Consider the following 16,405-nt stretch of genomic DNA (forward strand, 5'->3'; position numbering starts at 1 on the left):
TAGTTTTAAGGATTATGTTCTGAGAAGCCTTCTTGTGTTAAAGGAAGCGTCTATTTTCAAACCCAAATGATGGAGATTATCTGCCAAAGCCTATATTATATATAAGCTGTATTCTTTATTTAAAATGGAAAGTTTTCTGGAAATGATAAAATTGTTTACCTCAAAATGTTTCTTTAGTCATTAAGAATGAAGAGCAGAAACTAGCCTAATTATAACTTTTAAATAAATTAAGACTGTGAAAAATAGTACTATCTTGTACTTTATTATTTTTATCTTGTTGATGTGTCCTAACTTTGCACAGATGGTGTTTTTACGTTGTCTAAGGTTCTACTCAAGGTCCAAGGAGAAAGAGATATTCTGTTATTTTTTAATATTATTTTATTGCCTTTCAAAAGTGTCTTAAACTTTTATTAATCAGATAAAGCTAAATACTGCTTTTAAATTTTTGCAAAAACTGATTTTAATCACTTAGGACCTTTCCTGCTTTAGTAATTTACCTACTCACTTGTGCTTCCAGGGTTTACAGACCGACAATCCTCCAACTGATCTAAAAAAAAGTTATTAACTAAAATACTTTGCATAGGACATGTACTCTCAAATTAGCCACAGTTTCCCCCACATTCTACATGTGCCTGCTTGTCACATAGCTGTTACCTGCCTGGCATTGAAACCACATTAGTTTGTCCCTCCCCTAACGCAACTCTTTCTTCTAAAAAAGGACATTACAGTATTATGTTCTATACTTGACTCCTCATAAACCCCATTCGTCTTCATCACATACATTAATTATCATATTTATGAAGTTCTGGCATTAAGCTATATAATCATTAAGCTACTTTTCAGATGGCAAATCAAAAATTTTTAGTTAGATGGCTTCACAAAACTGCACCGAAAATAAATAGTGGATATAGGGAGAATCATCTGCAGTGCCCTCCTGGGCCACCAAGGGCAGCCTCATATGTGGTGAAAAGATGGCAGAAAGAAGCCTGGGACACTTGGATTCTGAGCCCCTGCTCTGTGTGAACAGGTCTCAAAATATTGTGAGCCTCAGTTTCTTCAGCTGTGGAGATGGGATAATATCACACAAAGTGGTTGGAAATTGTAGAGCTCTTGTACGGATCATCATATCCACCTTTCTTTTGATCTCTGCTCCCATAGACTACATACCAGCCGTCTGTTAAATACACTTGGAACACTTTGAACTTTTCCTTCATAACTCTTATCACAGTTGTAATCATGTAGTTGTTTATGAATTACTTGCTTTAATATCTGTCTCTGGTGAGACTGTGAGTTCTTTGAAGGAGGTGATGTATCCACCTTACACCCTGTCTTACTTCCTAGAGCCGTGGCTGCCCAGAGTAGGTGCCAGTCACTACTCAAAGAATGGGGGAGTGAAGGAATAAATGATTGTGAATGGACTTTGCCAATTATTAAATGCTATTCAAAGATGGAAGATACTAATAACATTTAATAAGCATTTATTGCCTGCTAAGCACAGTACTGAGCATGTTATATGCATGTTTCATATAATCTAACAAAAACCCATGATTTAAGTACTATCATCCCAATATTATGAATGAAGAAGGTGAGATTTAGAAAGGTTAAGTACCTTGTCTAAAACAATATTGCTCTACTAGATCAGCCTTTCTTTTGTATTTTTGACATTCTTTATAACAATGCACATATAATTAAAGAAAATTAATTCAAAGACAAGATTCTGGTAGCAAACTTAATTCTGATTTGATTATTAGATAATAGTCGTAAGTCTTGAGCGTGACCCCTCAATGATTAGAGTTGAAAATTCAGCAGGTTTTTCTGGTTAAGCATTGAAAAACCTGCAAACTATAAATGGCTATAATAATTAAGATAGAATATCTTGAGACAAAAATGCATGTTTATTTTTCTAAAAGGCAATTAGAGAGTAGACCCTCACGTTTTATAATCTAACTACAAAGGCATGTACCCCTCAGTAAAATAGCAAAATAATTAATGGTAACATCTCTGACCTACACCAAGTTCATTTTCTGCAAACTCAAGAAAATGAAATGCCTAGAGCATGACTTTAATCTAATCTTGATTTTAACCTTATATTATGCATATTGATATCAGCTTTAAAAGAGCTCCTTTTATAATTCAAAAGGCATGCATTTCTGCTTGTAGTTTTATTAAGATTTTCTCATTATAGAAACTTTGTCTCTTCTACTTTTTATTTTAGAAACCAAAAGTCTAAATTACTTTTCCTTGTAGTTTTTAATTAGGACCCTATTATAACAGATATATAGCATGATACATATTTATAGAGATAATTATGACAATTGATATGATTAAAAAGAGAATAAAGTGAAATAGGCTTTAAGAATGTGTGTTATTAGTACTAATATGTTTAAAAACATCTGTTCATTAAAGAGATAGTAAACAGTAGAGTATTGGTATACTTTGTGGGGAAAAAGTGTATTACATTTAAAAAAATAGATTTAATTTTAAATACACAGTGGGAGATTACTCTAAAGGAATCCTATAGTAGTTCCTCTTATAAAATACAGGATAACATCTAATTTTCTGTGATTTAGGAGCCTATATCATATCAGGTTTAGGCATGTTTCTAAGAATCACTGGATATCCACTATAGAAAGCAGTTCCTCTAAGAAATTCAAGGTATTTAAGAATTTTAATTTTTAAACAACTATGAACTAGATGATGTGTTCATTTTGTTGGAATTATAACTAGAACTGTGTCAGTTTGACTTTTTTTATTTTTATTGAGGTATACTTTACATATAACATTACATATTAGTTTCAAGTATATAATATAATGATTCAATATGTGTATATATTGTGAAATGATCACCACAATAAGTCTAGTTAACATAGTTCCGAAAACATTTTTTTCTTGGATGATGACTTTTAAGATCTACTCTCTTAGCAACTTTCAAATACACAATAATTAGCTATCGTTGCCATGCTAGAGTATTAACTATAGTTGCCATGCTGTATATTACATCCCATGACTTATTTATTTTATAACTTTAAGTTTGTGCCTTTTTCAAGATGGTTTTTTAAATACTCCTTCACTCCACCCACCCACCCCCAATCCTCCCTTTAATCTTGGATACTGTCCGCAATTTTGGTGAGATTTATCCATTGTCTACCATATGCTCTGCTGGGCCCAGCAGATGGGAGTACATACAGTAGCAAATAAGTGGTCTTTCCACTCAAAGGAACTTAAATTAATTGAGGGGAACCTGCATATAGATAAAGAATACGGGAAAAAAAATGAAGGAAAATTGCCACTGTACGATGTTTGAACAGAAAGCCATCCCTAATAGCCTCATTGTCCTGGTACTGAAAATTCCCGTTTAGGCCTATTCCATATCCCACACAGTCCTTCAGGGGCCTCCGTCGGCTGTTTCTTGCTGGGGAAATCCACATTCGAGAACAAAATCAATAGTCCAGGATTTGTTCTATTGGTCACAAAAGGTACAAATGATGAGCCTATAATAATGTTTTCCATTTGGCCTGGAATTTGAATGTCATTTCAATTATTGATCCTGAGAGACTAACAGTGTTTTGCTGACTCCAAATGGATATTTATGAATGACTGGGGGGAAAAATACAGATGTGCACGTAACCAAGTCTATTTGTTAACACTATGAAATTTCACCTGTAACGTGAATGAGCATCTGAGTGGTACCATAGCATCGCTGCTGTTGAGAGCCACACTATTTATGTAAATAGCTACATCTTGGTCATTGTTGACCCTTCTCTCTCATCCCCCACATCCTGACATTTGTCCAGTCTTGTTCAGTCTTCCTCCTCAATTTACACATAAAACTCTCAGGTGGATTTTTCTTAAAATGAAATTTTAATCATAGTTAGAAATATTTAGTCATTTAATCCAACTTCCCTTCTGGCCCATTACATTTAACGATTCATTCATTATGCTCAGCAAGGATTTATTATGTGCCTATTCTGTGTCAGGCATGGGGCTAGGTACTGGCAATTCAGGGGTGACAAAGCAGGCTACTGAGTTTGTATCTACTGAAGCACATACTGTCAAAGAAACCCATAAACACAAGTAAAATTGCAGTTCTGTCAAGTCCTGTGAGGGAAAGGATATGGCAGTACCTATAGTGGCGGAATTTGCCCTAGTCAGAAAAGTCCAGAAAGCCTTGTCTGAGGACGTGATACATGAGCTGAACCATAGAAGCTAAGGGGAAAAGGAAGAGTCTTTTAGCTGTGGGGACCAGCATGCACGAATGCTCTGCTAGGCAGGAATCACAGCAGAGGCCAGTCCGGAGGGAATAGAAAATGGGAGGTGTAAGGTATCAATGCAAAGACAGAACATGCAGGGTTTTGCAGGCGATTTTAAGGGCTTTCTTCTTAATCCTCAGAGCAGCAAGGAAGTCATTGAAAAGTTTCAAGTGAGGAAAGTGAATGACCCAATCAGATTTATGTTTGTGTGAGGCCGCTCTGGCTGCATTTTAGAGAAGGCACGGGATGGGGGACAGAGTAGACACAGTAGAAAACTTGAGAGCCTTTGAAGTCATCCAGGAGAAGGACGACGGTCACTTGGATTGCAGAGCTGGTGGAGGAGGTGGGAGTGGACATGGATTGGATATGGAGAGGATGGAGGGAGGGATCAAGAATGACACCTAGACTCTGGCTTTTCAAACTGGATTAGACTAAGTTTTTAGTTTGCAGTGTCTTTGAGACATCAAAGAGGACCTTGTCAAGAAGGCTACTGGATACAAGGAGCAGAGCTCAGAAAAGAGCACCACACTAGAGGTAGCAATTAGGGAGTCACCTGATATCTGAATCTGCCTTACAATATGCAGAATAGCTTTCCAGACTTCTGCCTGAACACTGTCAAAGTGACAGAAAATACACCATCTCAACACCAGATAGGCTTTAATTAAATAAAAATGTTTCTTAGGTTGGACTAAAAGCTTTTGGAAGTAAATTCTACTCATTAGTTCTGATTCTGCCCTTTGGACAAATGAAATCTGTCTTCTACCTAATAGAGCTTCAGGAATTTGGAGAAAACTGGAATGGTGTATCTCCTTACCACTTCAGATCTTCTGTCCTGCAAAAAATCTTTCAGATCAATTCAGCAATCTAGTCCTTGCCCATCTCTTCAGCTTCATCTGTCACAAACACAAAAACAGACCCCAAAATACCCATATACCCACACATACTACTTCCACTCAGGTCTAAATATTTGGAGCTTCCTAAACATGATATGTGTTCACCAACTTTTGTGCCTTTTCCCATGCTGTTGCATAGGAGTGGATTTTAATTCCACCACTTGTAAAATGGCAGCTGTAGGCCAAGGCCAATGAGATCAGCTAGCTAACTACAGGAATTTTTTCAGAGGAATGGATCAGACAGGAAGTGGCCAGTCACTCATGTATGTCCAGGACTGTAGGACAAATGTGGACTCATTCAGTGCCAACATAATATTCAAGTTGGTCCTGCCTTGCCAGTGGGACACAAGGAGAAGGTTTTCTAGGTTGTGGGTAGTGTTTGGAGTGAAGAGCCATCACCCTCACCTGGTTTGTTGGTCAGAGGAGGCAACGATAGTCACAAAGCATCCCATAGTCCTGGTCTACTCAGGAGTTCCTTTCATATTCAGCCTTCCATATTCAGAGACCCAGACTCCTTTCATCTAGCGGCTCCTTTGGAGGCCTTGAAGTCCTTCACTGAATCTTCTGCATCTTGTCAAGAGAAGAGGGAAGAGAGAGCAGAGGGAATTATGCAGGAGGTTTTAGGAGCCAAGAAGTGGTTTACACTTCTCACACACCACTTCTCACATTCCATCAGCAGATCTCAGTCTAATGGCCCGTGTAACTGCAGGGAAGGCTCAGAAATGAAATTGAGCTCTGTGCCCAGAAGGAGAAGATGGCAAGGTTTGGTGAGCACACCAGCCTCATACCCGTTTACTCTCTTTCTCCCTCAAACCTTCAGTGATTCCCTGTTGCCTACCAAGTTTAAAATAGACTCTTAGCATTTTAAGGCTCTTTTCAATGTGATCCTAGTCTATCTTTCCCACCAAACTCGTGATTTCATTATTCCCCAAGCATATCATACCCTCTCACTCTTCCATGCCTTCGTTCAGGCACTTTCTTCTGTCTAGAGCACCCTACATCTCTTATTCTTGAATCTTATCAGTCATCCCAGGTCCATTCAAGAGATCACATTCTTCATTTCCACTGGTCTGTCTTATGTTAGTTATCTGTTTACTTGTAATGTCACCTCCCTTCAGACTCCCAGAGGGCAAGTAATATGTTTTATCTATTTTGTGTCACTGACAACATCTAGGAAATGCCTGAGAAAGCGCTCAAGCACATATTTGTTCAATTGAGTTGAACAATTTTATTTAAATTATTTCCTTAAAGAAAAAATAAGATGTTCTTTTAGTAATTTTTCCTTTTTTTGAGGAAAAACATTTGTGGTCATGATTCTCGAATGATAGTGAGCTTGTTAAATGATCATGGTGGAACTTGTTAAAATTATAGATTTTTGCCTCCCTTCAACCGCCAGCCCAAGATTCTAATTCTACAGATGTGATATTGGGCCCCAGTCTCAGCATTTTTAATAAGTGCCCAGGGGGAGGGGCGATTCAGATCACATGACACCCGGACTGTACTTCCATAAATATTGCAATATGATGTTTTCATTACGCCCATTAATGAACTTTTATTACCTTCCTTTAACAAAACAGATCAGCTCATTAACAGAGGAACAGGTAATGTGCGGAACAATAAAAATCAGGATGTTTGTCATATCGCCTTTGGATCCAAAGTTCTTGGACCACCTCCACTCTCTGGCAGAAGAAATAACAGGATAGCCAGTGAGGTAGGAACAAGGTTTGAAGAGCTTATCTACACATGAGTGGCATGGGAAGGGAAGGGTCTTTTCCCAGTGCAGGGGGATAAAAGAGCAAGAGAGACTATGAGCCAAAAGCAGAAGCGTGAATAAATTTTGAACAGAAATTCTGGATTTTAAAAGACCTCAAATTGTTTCCTTTTTGTCATGTCAACACAGTTAACATTTTTTAGTATTCTTTTCATTAAGAGTTATGTTCACAAAACTTTAAATACGTATATATGAGCACATTTTATGGTCTCTTCAAAGAGTTGGATCATCACCAGACACCTTACAATGAACAGATTCTCAGATGTTATATTTTTATTTTTAATTTCCTTTGAATTTCTGACATACACAGTGATTTTTCAATTCAACTCCTACCTACTAAAGATGGACTGTAGCAAAAAAACAAATTTTTATTTATATGTCTATGAGACATTCTTCCATTTCATCTCACATTATTTTTCTCCTTTCTAATTTTCTACTATAATTTTCCTCCCCCATCAACTTTTTAACCTCGTTTCCTCTCATTTTTTCCCTCAGTCTTTATTTGTCCAAATATTGTTTTTCTATGTAAAATCAACAGGAAATAAATGCAACTCCTGTATTTTAATGTACAGATTCATTCCTTTTCTTTATAGACAATGAGATCCATTGGGTCCAAAAATAACCAATCATGCCAGCCATCCACAGTAGAGAAGGGTGTTAACAGTGCAGAAATGTTAACCTTGCTGACATCTGAGTCTGAGGAACAAGGAGACAAAGAAAATACTCGCCAAATAAAGCAGACTGTACCTATTCCTGGTAAGAAAGAATCATGCATAAAGATTGATGGCTAGTGAAAATAGTGAGCATGTTCTTGTTAAGATAAATCTGAAGTTATATTCGTCACTAGATCTTAAATCCAAAGAATTATCACTTAAACATGAAAAGTGTGGTAGATATTGAAATATGTTTAGAATGCTGGTATATACACATTATCTTCTGAAACCTTTCATTCTATTCATTGCATTATTTCAAATTCTTACAGGACCCCATGTTTCTACTTTGTGATGACTGGTGAGGAAATAATATCACATCCTCATCACTATATTTTAGAAACTGCATTTTAAGTTCTCTTAATTTTACCCTTCAATTAATCTTTCCCATTTGTAAAGTGCTCTTTATTTTCTCTCATTGACGCTAAAACAACCCTGTTGGTGATGAAAGGAATGTCTCCTTTTATAGATTGGGAGTTCAAGGCTAACAGAAGTAAAGTGATTTGCAACCTGTAATCATTGAAAAGAACTGAGACCAGAGAACACAGGGCTTACCAAACAAACACTTTTAGTTTTTCCACTGCTACCAGTCTGACTTTTGTGAGAGTTGGAATGCAGTGCATTTGGGTTCATGTTTTTTAATTTAGGAATGAGCACTATTACAAACTGCATATCCCATGGAGTATAAAACTGAGATAAGGAATGAATAACACAGATACTCAGTATTGGCCTTAACACTGTCTATGAGACCTACCCGTATCTGTGAGACCTTGATCAAGTTTCTTAAGCCCTGTAAGACTAACAGTAGTCATAAATAACAACTGCTTCAAATAGTCATTGTGACGATTCAGTGAGAAAAAAAATCAGTCAAGCACCTCATACTGTGCCAAGAAATTAGGCATTCAGTAAATATTAAGTACTGCTATGAATATTATTGTTATTATAGTATTAAATTATACTTAAGAATTCTTCTTTTATGCGTTTTCTAGGGTTCTTTTGGAAATACCATCTAAATTCTTGTTGCATTATACTTAATTTCGCTTCCTCTTTTAAAGGAAGAAATGAATTCTTTGTATTGGCTGTCAATTTCATTTTTTGTATTGTTAATATAGCATGTTGCATGATTAACATTAATCAAATTACTTGTAGCTCTCTGTAAGGTTATAGTACGTGAATGAAATGCATTAGTAATTTCGAAAGCCTGATATAATCCTAATATTGGAAGAGGAGTAAACACCTACTTTCTGTGAAGGAATAAGTTTTTGATAACAGCTTTACATAATGTCACAATGATACATGAATGTTCTCATTATAGCTATAATTGTATTTACTGAGTTATTTCAAACCATATAGTACTTTCTGTTCTGGCTTTTTGTTCTTTGATACGAAAATGTACCAGCCAATCTGCATATTATGCAGCCACATCCCCCTCAAGAAACATCAGCAGATAAGAAGAATAACAGGAGAAGATTACGGTTAAAAAGCACCAGCAGAGAAAGGACAGAGACACCCAGCGGTATGGCCCTGATTCAATACTATCTTATATCTGTATATTATTCAGAGCAATGGAATCTCTCTCTGCAGGTTGTAAATTTCAAAGGATTATGAACCAATTCATTTAAAATATAAATGTCTGTTCTACAGGGATTATGGAAATCAAATTTTCTGCAAAAAAAAACTGCTTTAGAGCTCTAACAGAGATATGCTGGATTAAATAGACAGTACTGCAGAAATAAAGGACTCCCGACTTCTACTCTCAAAGGCCAAATAAGCTTATTGTTTTTTTTAAAATGGCCCAAATTTGATAAAGCAAGTTCCTGCCTGCAGACTTTACTAAAATTGAATATGACTCATAATTTTTCATGTTTCATTTATATTTCTTCTTTTTAAATTGGGCCCTTTTTAGATTGTTTTTGTATTTGCTGTCTCTCCCTTTGGACTCCTTGCCATCAGATATAATATAGGTTAAAATTTCAACTCTTTGCAACCAGTAAAGTATGAGACAAATAAAGGTGGCTGTTAAGGTATTCTTTTAAGTAATGGATTTGAGGCATGTTTGTATAGATTTGTATATACAAGCATTAGTCTATCCCAAATGAAGACCAAAATATACCATGTACACATCTGTTAGCATAATTTCTCAAAAATGTAGGCTTCTTGGGTAGGCCAAAATTCAGCTTGCTGTGTTTCATGTTATTTTCATAAAATAGTGGATAGAAAAATTAATTCTGCTATAATGCCTGTGCTCATTTTCTTAGGGTGCTGATGGAAAGAGCTTGGTTTAAAAAAGTCGAGTTCAGTAAGAATTGTAATTTAAAGAAAACACACTCCATTTTATGGGGAACAAAAGAACAAAATATAAGACCCTTTGAAAATGATATGGGTTTTGGAATTCCTTTTATCACATATTGTAAAACTTAAATCTAAAATGTCCCCATGCAAATATCCAGGAATTTTAAGATGAACGTCTGCAAAAATGCAGCTGAGTTCTTAAAGCAGTCTACTGAAAAAAAAAAAACTGTATATAATTTATAGTGTCACTTCTGACTTGCTTTACAATAATCATATAGAAAAATATACCAAATTAATACCGTTCTTCAAAAATTAATTTTTATAAACAGCAATAGATTCAGAGATACAGAAAAAAATTGATGGCTGCTAGATGGGAGGAGGTTAGGGGATGGGGGAGAAGGTGAAGGGATTAGGAAGTACAAATTGGTAGTCACCAAATAGTCACGGGGATGTGAAATACAGTATGGGGAACATAATCAGTCATGTTGTAAAGATCATGTAGGGTGCCAGATGGGTACTGGACTTACCAGGGGTATCACTTCGTAGACTGTGTAGATGCCTGACCACTACACTGTACACCTGAAACTGATGTAGATAGAACAATATTGAATGTCAACTATAATTAAATATATATACCAGGGGTACCAAAACAATATATACAAGTGGACACTTTTGTCAATGTTGCTCAAGCAGTAGTTCGCCGTCATCAGAAGTGTCTGGACGCTGATGGTAACCACTTTGAGCATCTCTTGTCATTGCAGAAAGTCAAACGGGACATGTATTCATCTTTTGTTGTTGGTATATATTGAGTATTACAATTTTAATAGTTTTATCCTTTCTTAAAATGTGTATACATTTTTTGGCATCGTGTGTGTGTGTGTGTGTGTGTGTGTGTGTGTGTGTGTGTGTGGTCACAATATAAAGTACAGCACAGGGAATAGAGTCAGTGGTATAGTAACAGCTAAATACGATGGCAGAGGGGTAGTAGACTGGGAAGGGGGTTACCACTTTGATAACATAATGTCTAATCATTGTATTGTTTTATACACCTGAAACTAATAATAAAAATGGTAAAGAAATTAATTTTTATAAATATCAAAAAAGTAATATAGTGGAAAATATTTATTCTGATAAAGGCAGTTCTTCAGGAAATCACAGGAATGAAGATAAAGTAACAAATGCTCTCACCACTGGGTCCCAGCAAAGAGCAGGGACATTGAACTCCAGCAGTCCAGCACCCCAGTCCTCTGATCAAGCAGGTTTGCATGTTTATTACGCCACAATTGTTCATTACTAATAAGGTATAAACCTGTCAATTACTTCAAACCCCGTCACTTTGAAAAGTCGTGATGCAGTCATTTGCTACAATCTGTCGTTTTTTGTAAATCTCCTTTTAACCTCAATTTTATGTCATACTTGCGTGGATGAAAAAGAATTTTTATTTTCACATTTTAATGCACCAATTGTCCTATTCAGAATGAAACTTTTAAACTTTGAAGTTTTCATGTGACATTGTCACCGTCCCCAAAGATTATCTCTTGTTGCATTTCTCCAGTCCTCTTTATAATGGAGATGATTGGATTGTAGAGCAGTGAGCCCAGAAACATATCTTGCCTCGCAGGTGTTAGTACTTTTACAAAGGCAGATTGTTTTAGAGCAAGGAAAAAAGGAAAATAAATTAAAATTGTTTGTAGTTTGTCAGTCTTATTTATGCAATGTTGAAACCTTCATTAAAATGGTAGGCACAATTAGTGTCTCTAGCATAAATCTGACTGTGTAGGAAAACTAATTAGATGTTTAGGTGATCATTCTTGCATTTATCTTGTTTGCTGCAATATTGTGATTACACAGTAATTTACATATTTTCCTAAGAAAACACACCAAATTATTCATTACAATTGATATGGAAATTTTTGAGGTAAAACTACAAATTCCAAAAAAGCATGTGGTAGTGAGATAATTAGTTCATTTGGTATAAAAACACTCCTTTTACTTTGCCTTTTTGACACTTAATAATATGTTTGACAAAAGGTCATACATGTTGTTTAATTGCATAATGAAGATACCGGTATCTTTTCTCCAATTTTTTTTTTACACATCCATGAACACAATGCAACATAATGCTTTTGTAATCTTTTTTAACCTCTATTAAAGCACCTACTTTGTTTACAAAGCACCTGCTATGTGCTTAGCACAATGCAAAAGGGTGTGCTCTCCAAAAGAGGACAGCCCAGTGAATCTATAAATATCGCCTGCCCCAGCTACACTGACTCAGGTCCCTCCACATTCCCTGGGAAGGTGGTCAGGTGAAGTAGATTCAGCCTGCCATTGGCCATTTACCTACAGACTCTGTCCCTGAAATTATGAAAGCCTTGTCCCCAAGAGATTTTCTTGAAGAAATGTACATTTTTGCCCTTTTTATAGGTAAGTTATGTTACATAATGATACTCTTAGGTTAAGAAACAGATGAATACAATTGTGATGAATACAATCTTATTTATGCGATCAATGTTATTTTCATCAAAGGTCTTTTTGTTTGCTTGATGCTTATGCTTTTGTAGTATATGTTTTAGAGTCAAGTTAGCAAATCTTGGATATCTCTTGGATACTTTTCTTGTGATGATAAATATGGTAGGATTCAAGAGTCAGAGGTAAAATTACCAGGTCCACATTGTGGTTCTGCAGAACAGATTCTTGTAAGATTTTCACCATTGACATAATGCAGCAAAAACTAAATTTCAAGAAAAATAGACTACGTTGAGAAAATGCTCAACTTTTTTCCGCTGTCATTCTGAAGAAGAAAGTAACCATGTTTTAAACAGTTTTCATTATACAGATTTGCCATTTCTGGTTAGCCTGGATTGTAAAGTTATAAACTCTATCTCAATGTTGAGTAGAAGATTCTAATTTTTTAAAGTTTTTATAAAATTGTATCTCAGTGGTAGCATACAGTAATTTTAAAGAAAACAAATAATGCTGTGCAAAAATATTTTCATATCAAAGCATTCGCTCCTAAAATTAAACATAAAGGTCTTTTTCACTCGCAGAATTTACCAGTCACATTAACAAATACTTCTCTGGATATACTACTACTTGAAAAGTCTACTCAGTTTAGTCTGTGAATTGTCCTGTTTTTATCAGAATGGACAGAAAAGGTTGTCAACCTTTTCATGGTTTCCTCTCCTCCTTCAGGTGATTTATACTCTGAACAATGCCCAGATACTTTGTTTAAAGAAGTGTATTAAGTACTCTCTCCTCCTGCAGTTAAAGAAAGATACTTGTTAGTCAGACCCTTTTAAATTTGGAAGGTTTTCCCCTCTGAAATGTCAAATTAATGCGGCTGTGCTATAAAGAACTTACTGCAAGACAGGTGATAATTATTACCGACTTAGAAATTTCCGGGCCATGTGGTGAGGAAATTCACATGAGTTGTCCATAGCTATGACATCGGTCGTATAGGCACCGGTCTATGGGTTAAATGTTTGGCAGGTGACAAGGTGGTGGATAAATTGTTCCTTGGCTTTAGCATTATTTAGTAAATCTCTGTTTCAACAACAAGAAATTTTAATCTACCTGTCAAAACTAACACTTACGGAACACTACTCTAATTTTTATCATCTTTCCCAAATGTCAGATGAATGGATATTTCCCGAAAATCATGTTCACATTCCCCATTTGGCGTCCAGCAGACAGTCTTTACTTCTGAATGACTCCTGCCACACTTCACAGCTGTGGCTAGAAGCCAGCAATGAACATGACCAACAGGCAGAGGAAACCCAGCTTGTCCCGAAGGACATTTTCACTTTTTCATCAAGACCACGATCAGCGCCTCATGGGAAGATTCAGAATATGTCCCCAGAGGGGTGTCCGTTTGTTTTGGATCTAAAAGAGGATACCAGTGTGACCCAGTTGGAGGATGATTGTTACAACAGTGACAGCAGCGAAGAGGTACACTGCTTGATGGGTGAAATAGTTTTAAAGCACAGTTGTTCCATTAGCTCCAATAAGTACCAAAACTAGTTGAAAGGAGGAAATCAACTGCTATTTATAAAAATGCAGCAGATTGCAATGTCAGTCAACAGTTGCCTGGGGTTGTTATGGTAACTCCCAATTGCTATCTTTTTTTATTAACAGTCAGCCCATTTCATTTTTAATTATAGAAATTGGTTTTGGGTTTGTTTTTAATCTTTTCATGTTAATCTTTGTTTCATAGGATGAGAAATAACATGCAGTTTAGTTTTATGATAGCAAAAACCAGTAAAACATTGAGAACATCTTGTTCTGGATCTCTGGGGAAATGGGGTTGCAGTTGCTAAGCATTCTGAATTGATGGTTTTCTGGCTTCCTTACTCCCCTGTCATCTTTTCACCTTAGACCTATTAGGACTCATTATTTTCCATATGGTCCCAGAATTTCAAGCGTTGTGACAATTAAAGTTTAGATAATGAATCATGGATTAGTTCTGGGACTTGCCTTACAGGAGGTTTTTTGTTTACAATTATAATAGAATAAGATATATTTATATCTTACAAATTCATAAAGTTTTTAAAAAACAAACTGGAATATAGTTGCAAAACATTTATTTAGTACTTCATACATTATAACTCTTCCCCATATAAAATGAATGTATTTGTGAAATTTCTTTAGCTTTATTCTTTAATGACAGGCATTAATATTTTCTAGAAAAAAGTAACTATTTTAAAAGCAGGCTTTAATTATGGTTTAACAAAATTATACAAATCATTTCAGTGTAGAAATAATACAAATAATTAGAAAAATTTGTTGTGTATGCTTACAAAACTTTGTTCTAATAGTTATAACTGATGAAGAATCACCCCTTTGGACAGTGGGATGTAGATCGAATTCATAACTCCTACCTTCGAGTCAATTGAGAATATGGTCAGATTGTTCAGGCCATGATTATGGTCTCTTGCAACTTTTAATGAGTTTCTGTAGCAAAGTAATTGGGGAAATCCTTTTATCATAATATCCTTGCTTCTGAGTGTGATGAAACTATGAGTCCTACCAAACATAAACCTACTACAGACCCCTCTGTGCATAAATAGTACATTTGATACCAGCATTTTAAATGTTGCTGTGGACATCTTTGTTCCTTTCACCCGGAATAATCTTAAGCTATAAAACTATAAAATGGATGTTTGTATCTAATATTGTTCCCATCCCAGCTGTCAGTTCTTCCACAGTATTAATTGGCTAATATGACAAATTCACTCATAACATTTCGTTAGTGGGATAGTCCCATTCTCTTCCCATGCATACAGTACCATGTTTTTTACCTAACCCAAAAGAATTACTGTGATGGTAGAAATTTCACGGCTAGTGGGAAATGGTAGTTCTCTGAAAAACTTTCAGGGAACTATTATGGGGAAACTGGCCTTAAATAACACCATGTGAGGAACTTACCATTTCCATCTATACAAAGAATAAACCTTGAGAAGACGCAATAGAGCTTCATGGGAAAAATGAAGAATACTAGTTCTGAATATTTTAATTTGTTATTACTTTATGAGCTTTATTTTGCTACTAGCTACTCTATCTCTGGTATCCTTCAACGTTTATTATGCAGCCGTATACTTAATATCAACTACATAAAATTAAAAATAAATTTATCACGTTACCCAAGCTCTGACTGGCATAGCTATCTGGTTGACCCCTATGCCACGACCATCAGAATGATCAGTAGCATATGGCTAGGGTCTGTAGTGGGACCATCTCATTGCTAACACCTGCCCTAGCCTACTTTTAGCTGGAGCCTGCTAAGAGGGGCTGCCAGAGAAAGAGGCAGAAGCTTCACCATGTTATGCAAGCTCTGGGGTTTGCAGTTAGAGACAAAAGCAAGATACAAACAGAAACACAAAAATACAACCAACAAAAATGCAGGGCTATATAAACAAGTTCTAGAATTTATAACAATCATTTCTTTATCAAATTGGTTTGTTTGCAGGGGATTGTAAATTCTTTTCCTATATTAATTATTACTTCTCCCATTTATTAATTATACCAGGGATGCCAAAAAATGTATACATGTGACTTGTTATTGGTATGTATAATTACAATTTTAATACAGCTTTTTCCTTCCTTAAAATGTCTATGCCTTTTTTTGGCACCCTCTGTATAAGTCAGTGGGAAGTTGGATTACACATTTAACATGCTTATTTACATATTATATTGTCTTTGATGAAAAATCAGTTTAGTTGTTTAAGGCATCCTTACTATTAGTTGCATTATTTTAGAGTGTTATATCCTTAGAGTAACATACAATGTTTAAGGAAAACATAATGTCATGTTATACATAATGATGGACGAATGAGTAATAATTACATGACTTATTAAGCTTGAAGTTTGAAACTTGTAGTTAAAAGGCTTGATTTGATTTTAGACCATTGAGTATTTTTAAAGGGAAATTAGATGTATTCAGTAGCATATAAACTAGGAAAAATTAAATCATGTTACTATGATAAAGGAAAA

At 35.6% G+C, this 16,405-nt stretch overlaps 1 protein-coding gene across 5 annotated transcripts in view; it reads left to right on the top strand.

Annotated features, from left to right (window-relative positions):
• Positions 1–16,405, top strand: part of CFAP20DC (CFAP20 domain containing) — a 268,931-nt gene that overhangs the window by 168,142 nt on the left and 84,384 nt on the right. For 2 of the 5 annotated variants that reach the window (XM_081072081.1, XM_081072079.1), the window contains exons 8-12: positions 6,721–6,854; positions 7,508–7,670; positions 9,024–9,140; positions 11,053–11,175; positions 13,551–13,864. In XM_081072081.1, the coding sequence (XP_080928207.1) occupies positions 6,721–6,854; positions 7,508–7,670; positions 9,024–9,140; positions 11,053–11,175; positions 13,551–13,864 (851 nt within the window). The remainder of the gene's footprint in view (positions 1–6,720; positions 6,855–7,507; positions 7,671–9,023; positions 9,141–11,052; positions 11,176–13,550; positions 13,865–16,405) is intronic. The other 3 variants (XM_081072082.1, XM_081072080.1, XM_081072083.1) reach the window with 2 other exon arrangements.

Source organism: Rhinolophus hipposideros, assembly GCF_964194185.1.
Source record: "Rhinolophus hipposideros genome assembly, chromosome: 14".
NCBI lineage: Eukaryota > Metazoa > Chordata > Mammalia > Chiroptera > Rhinolophidae > Rhinolophus > Rhinolophus hipposideros.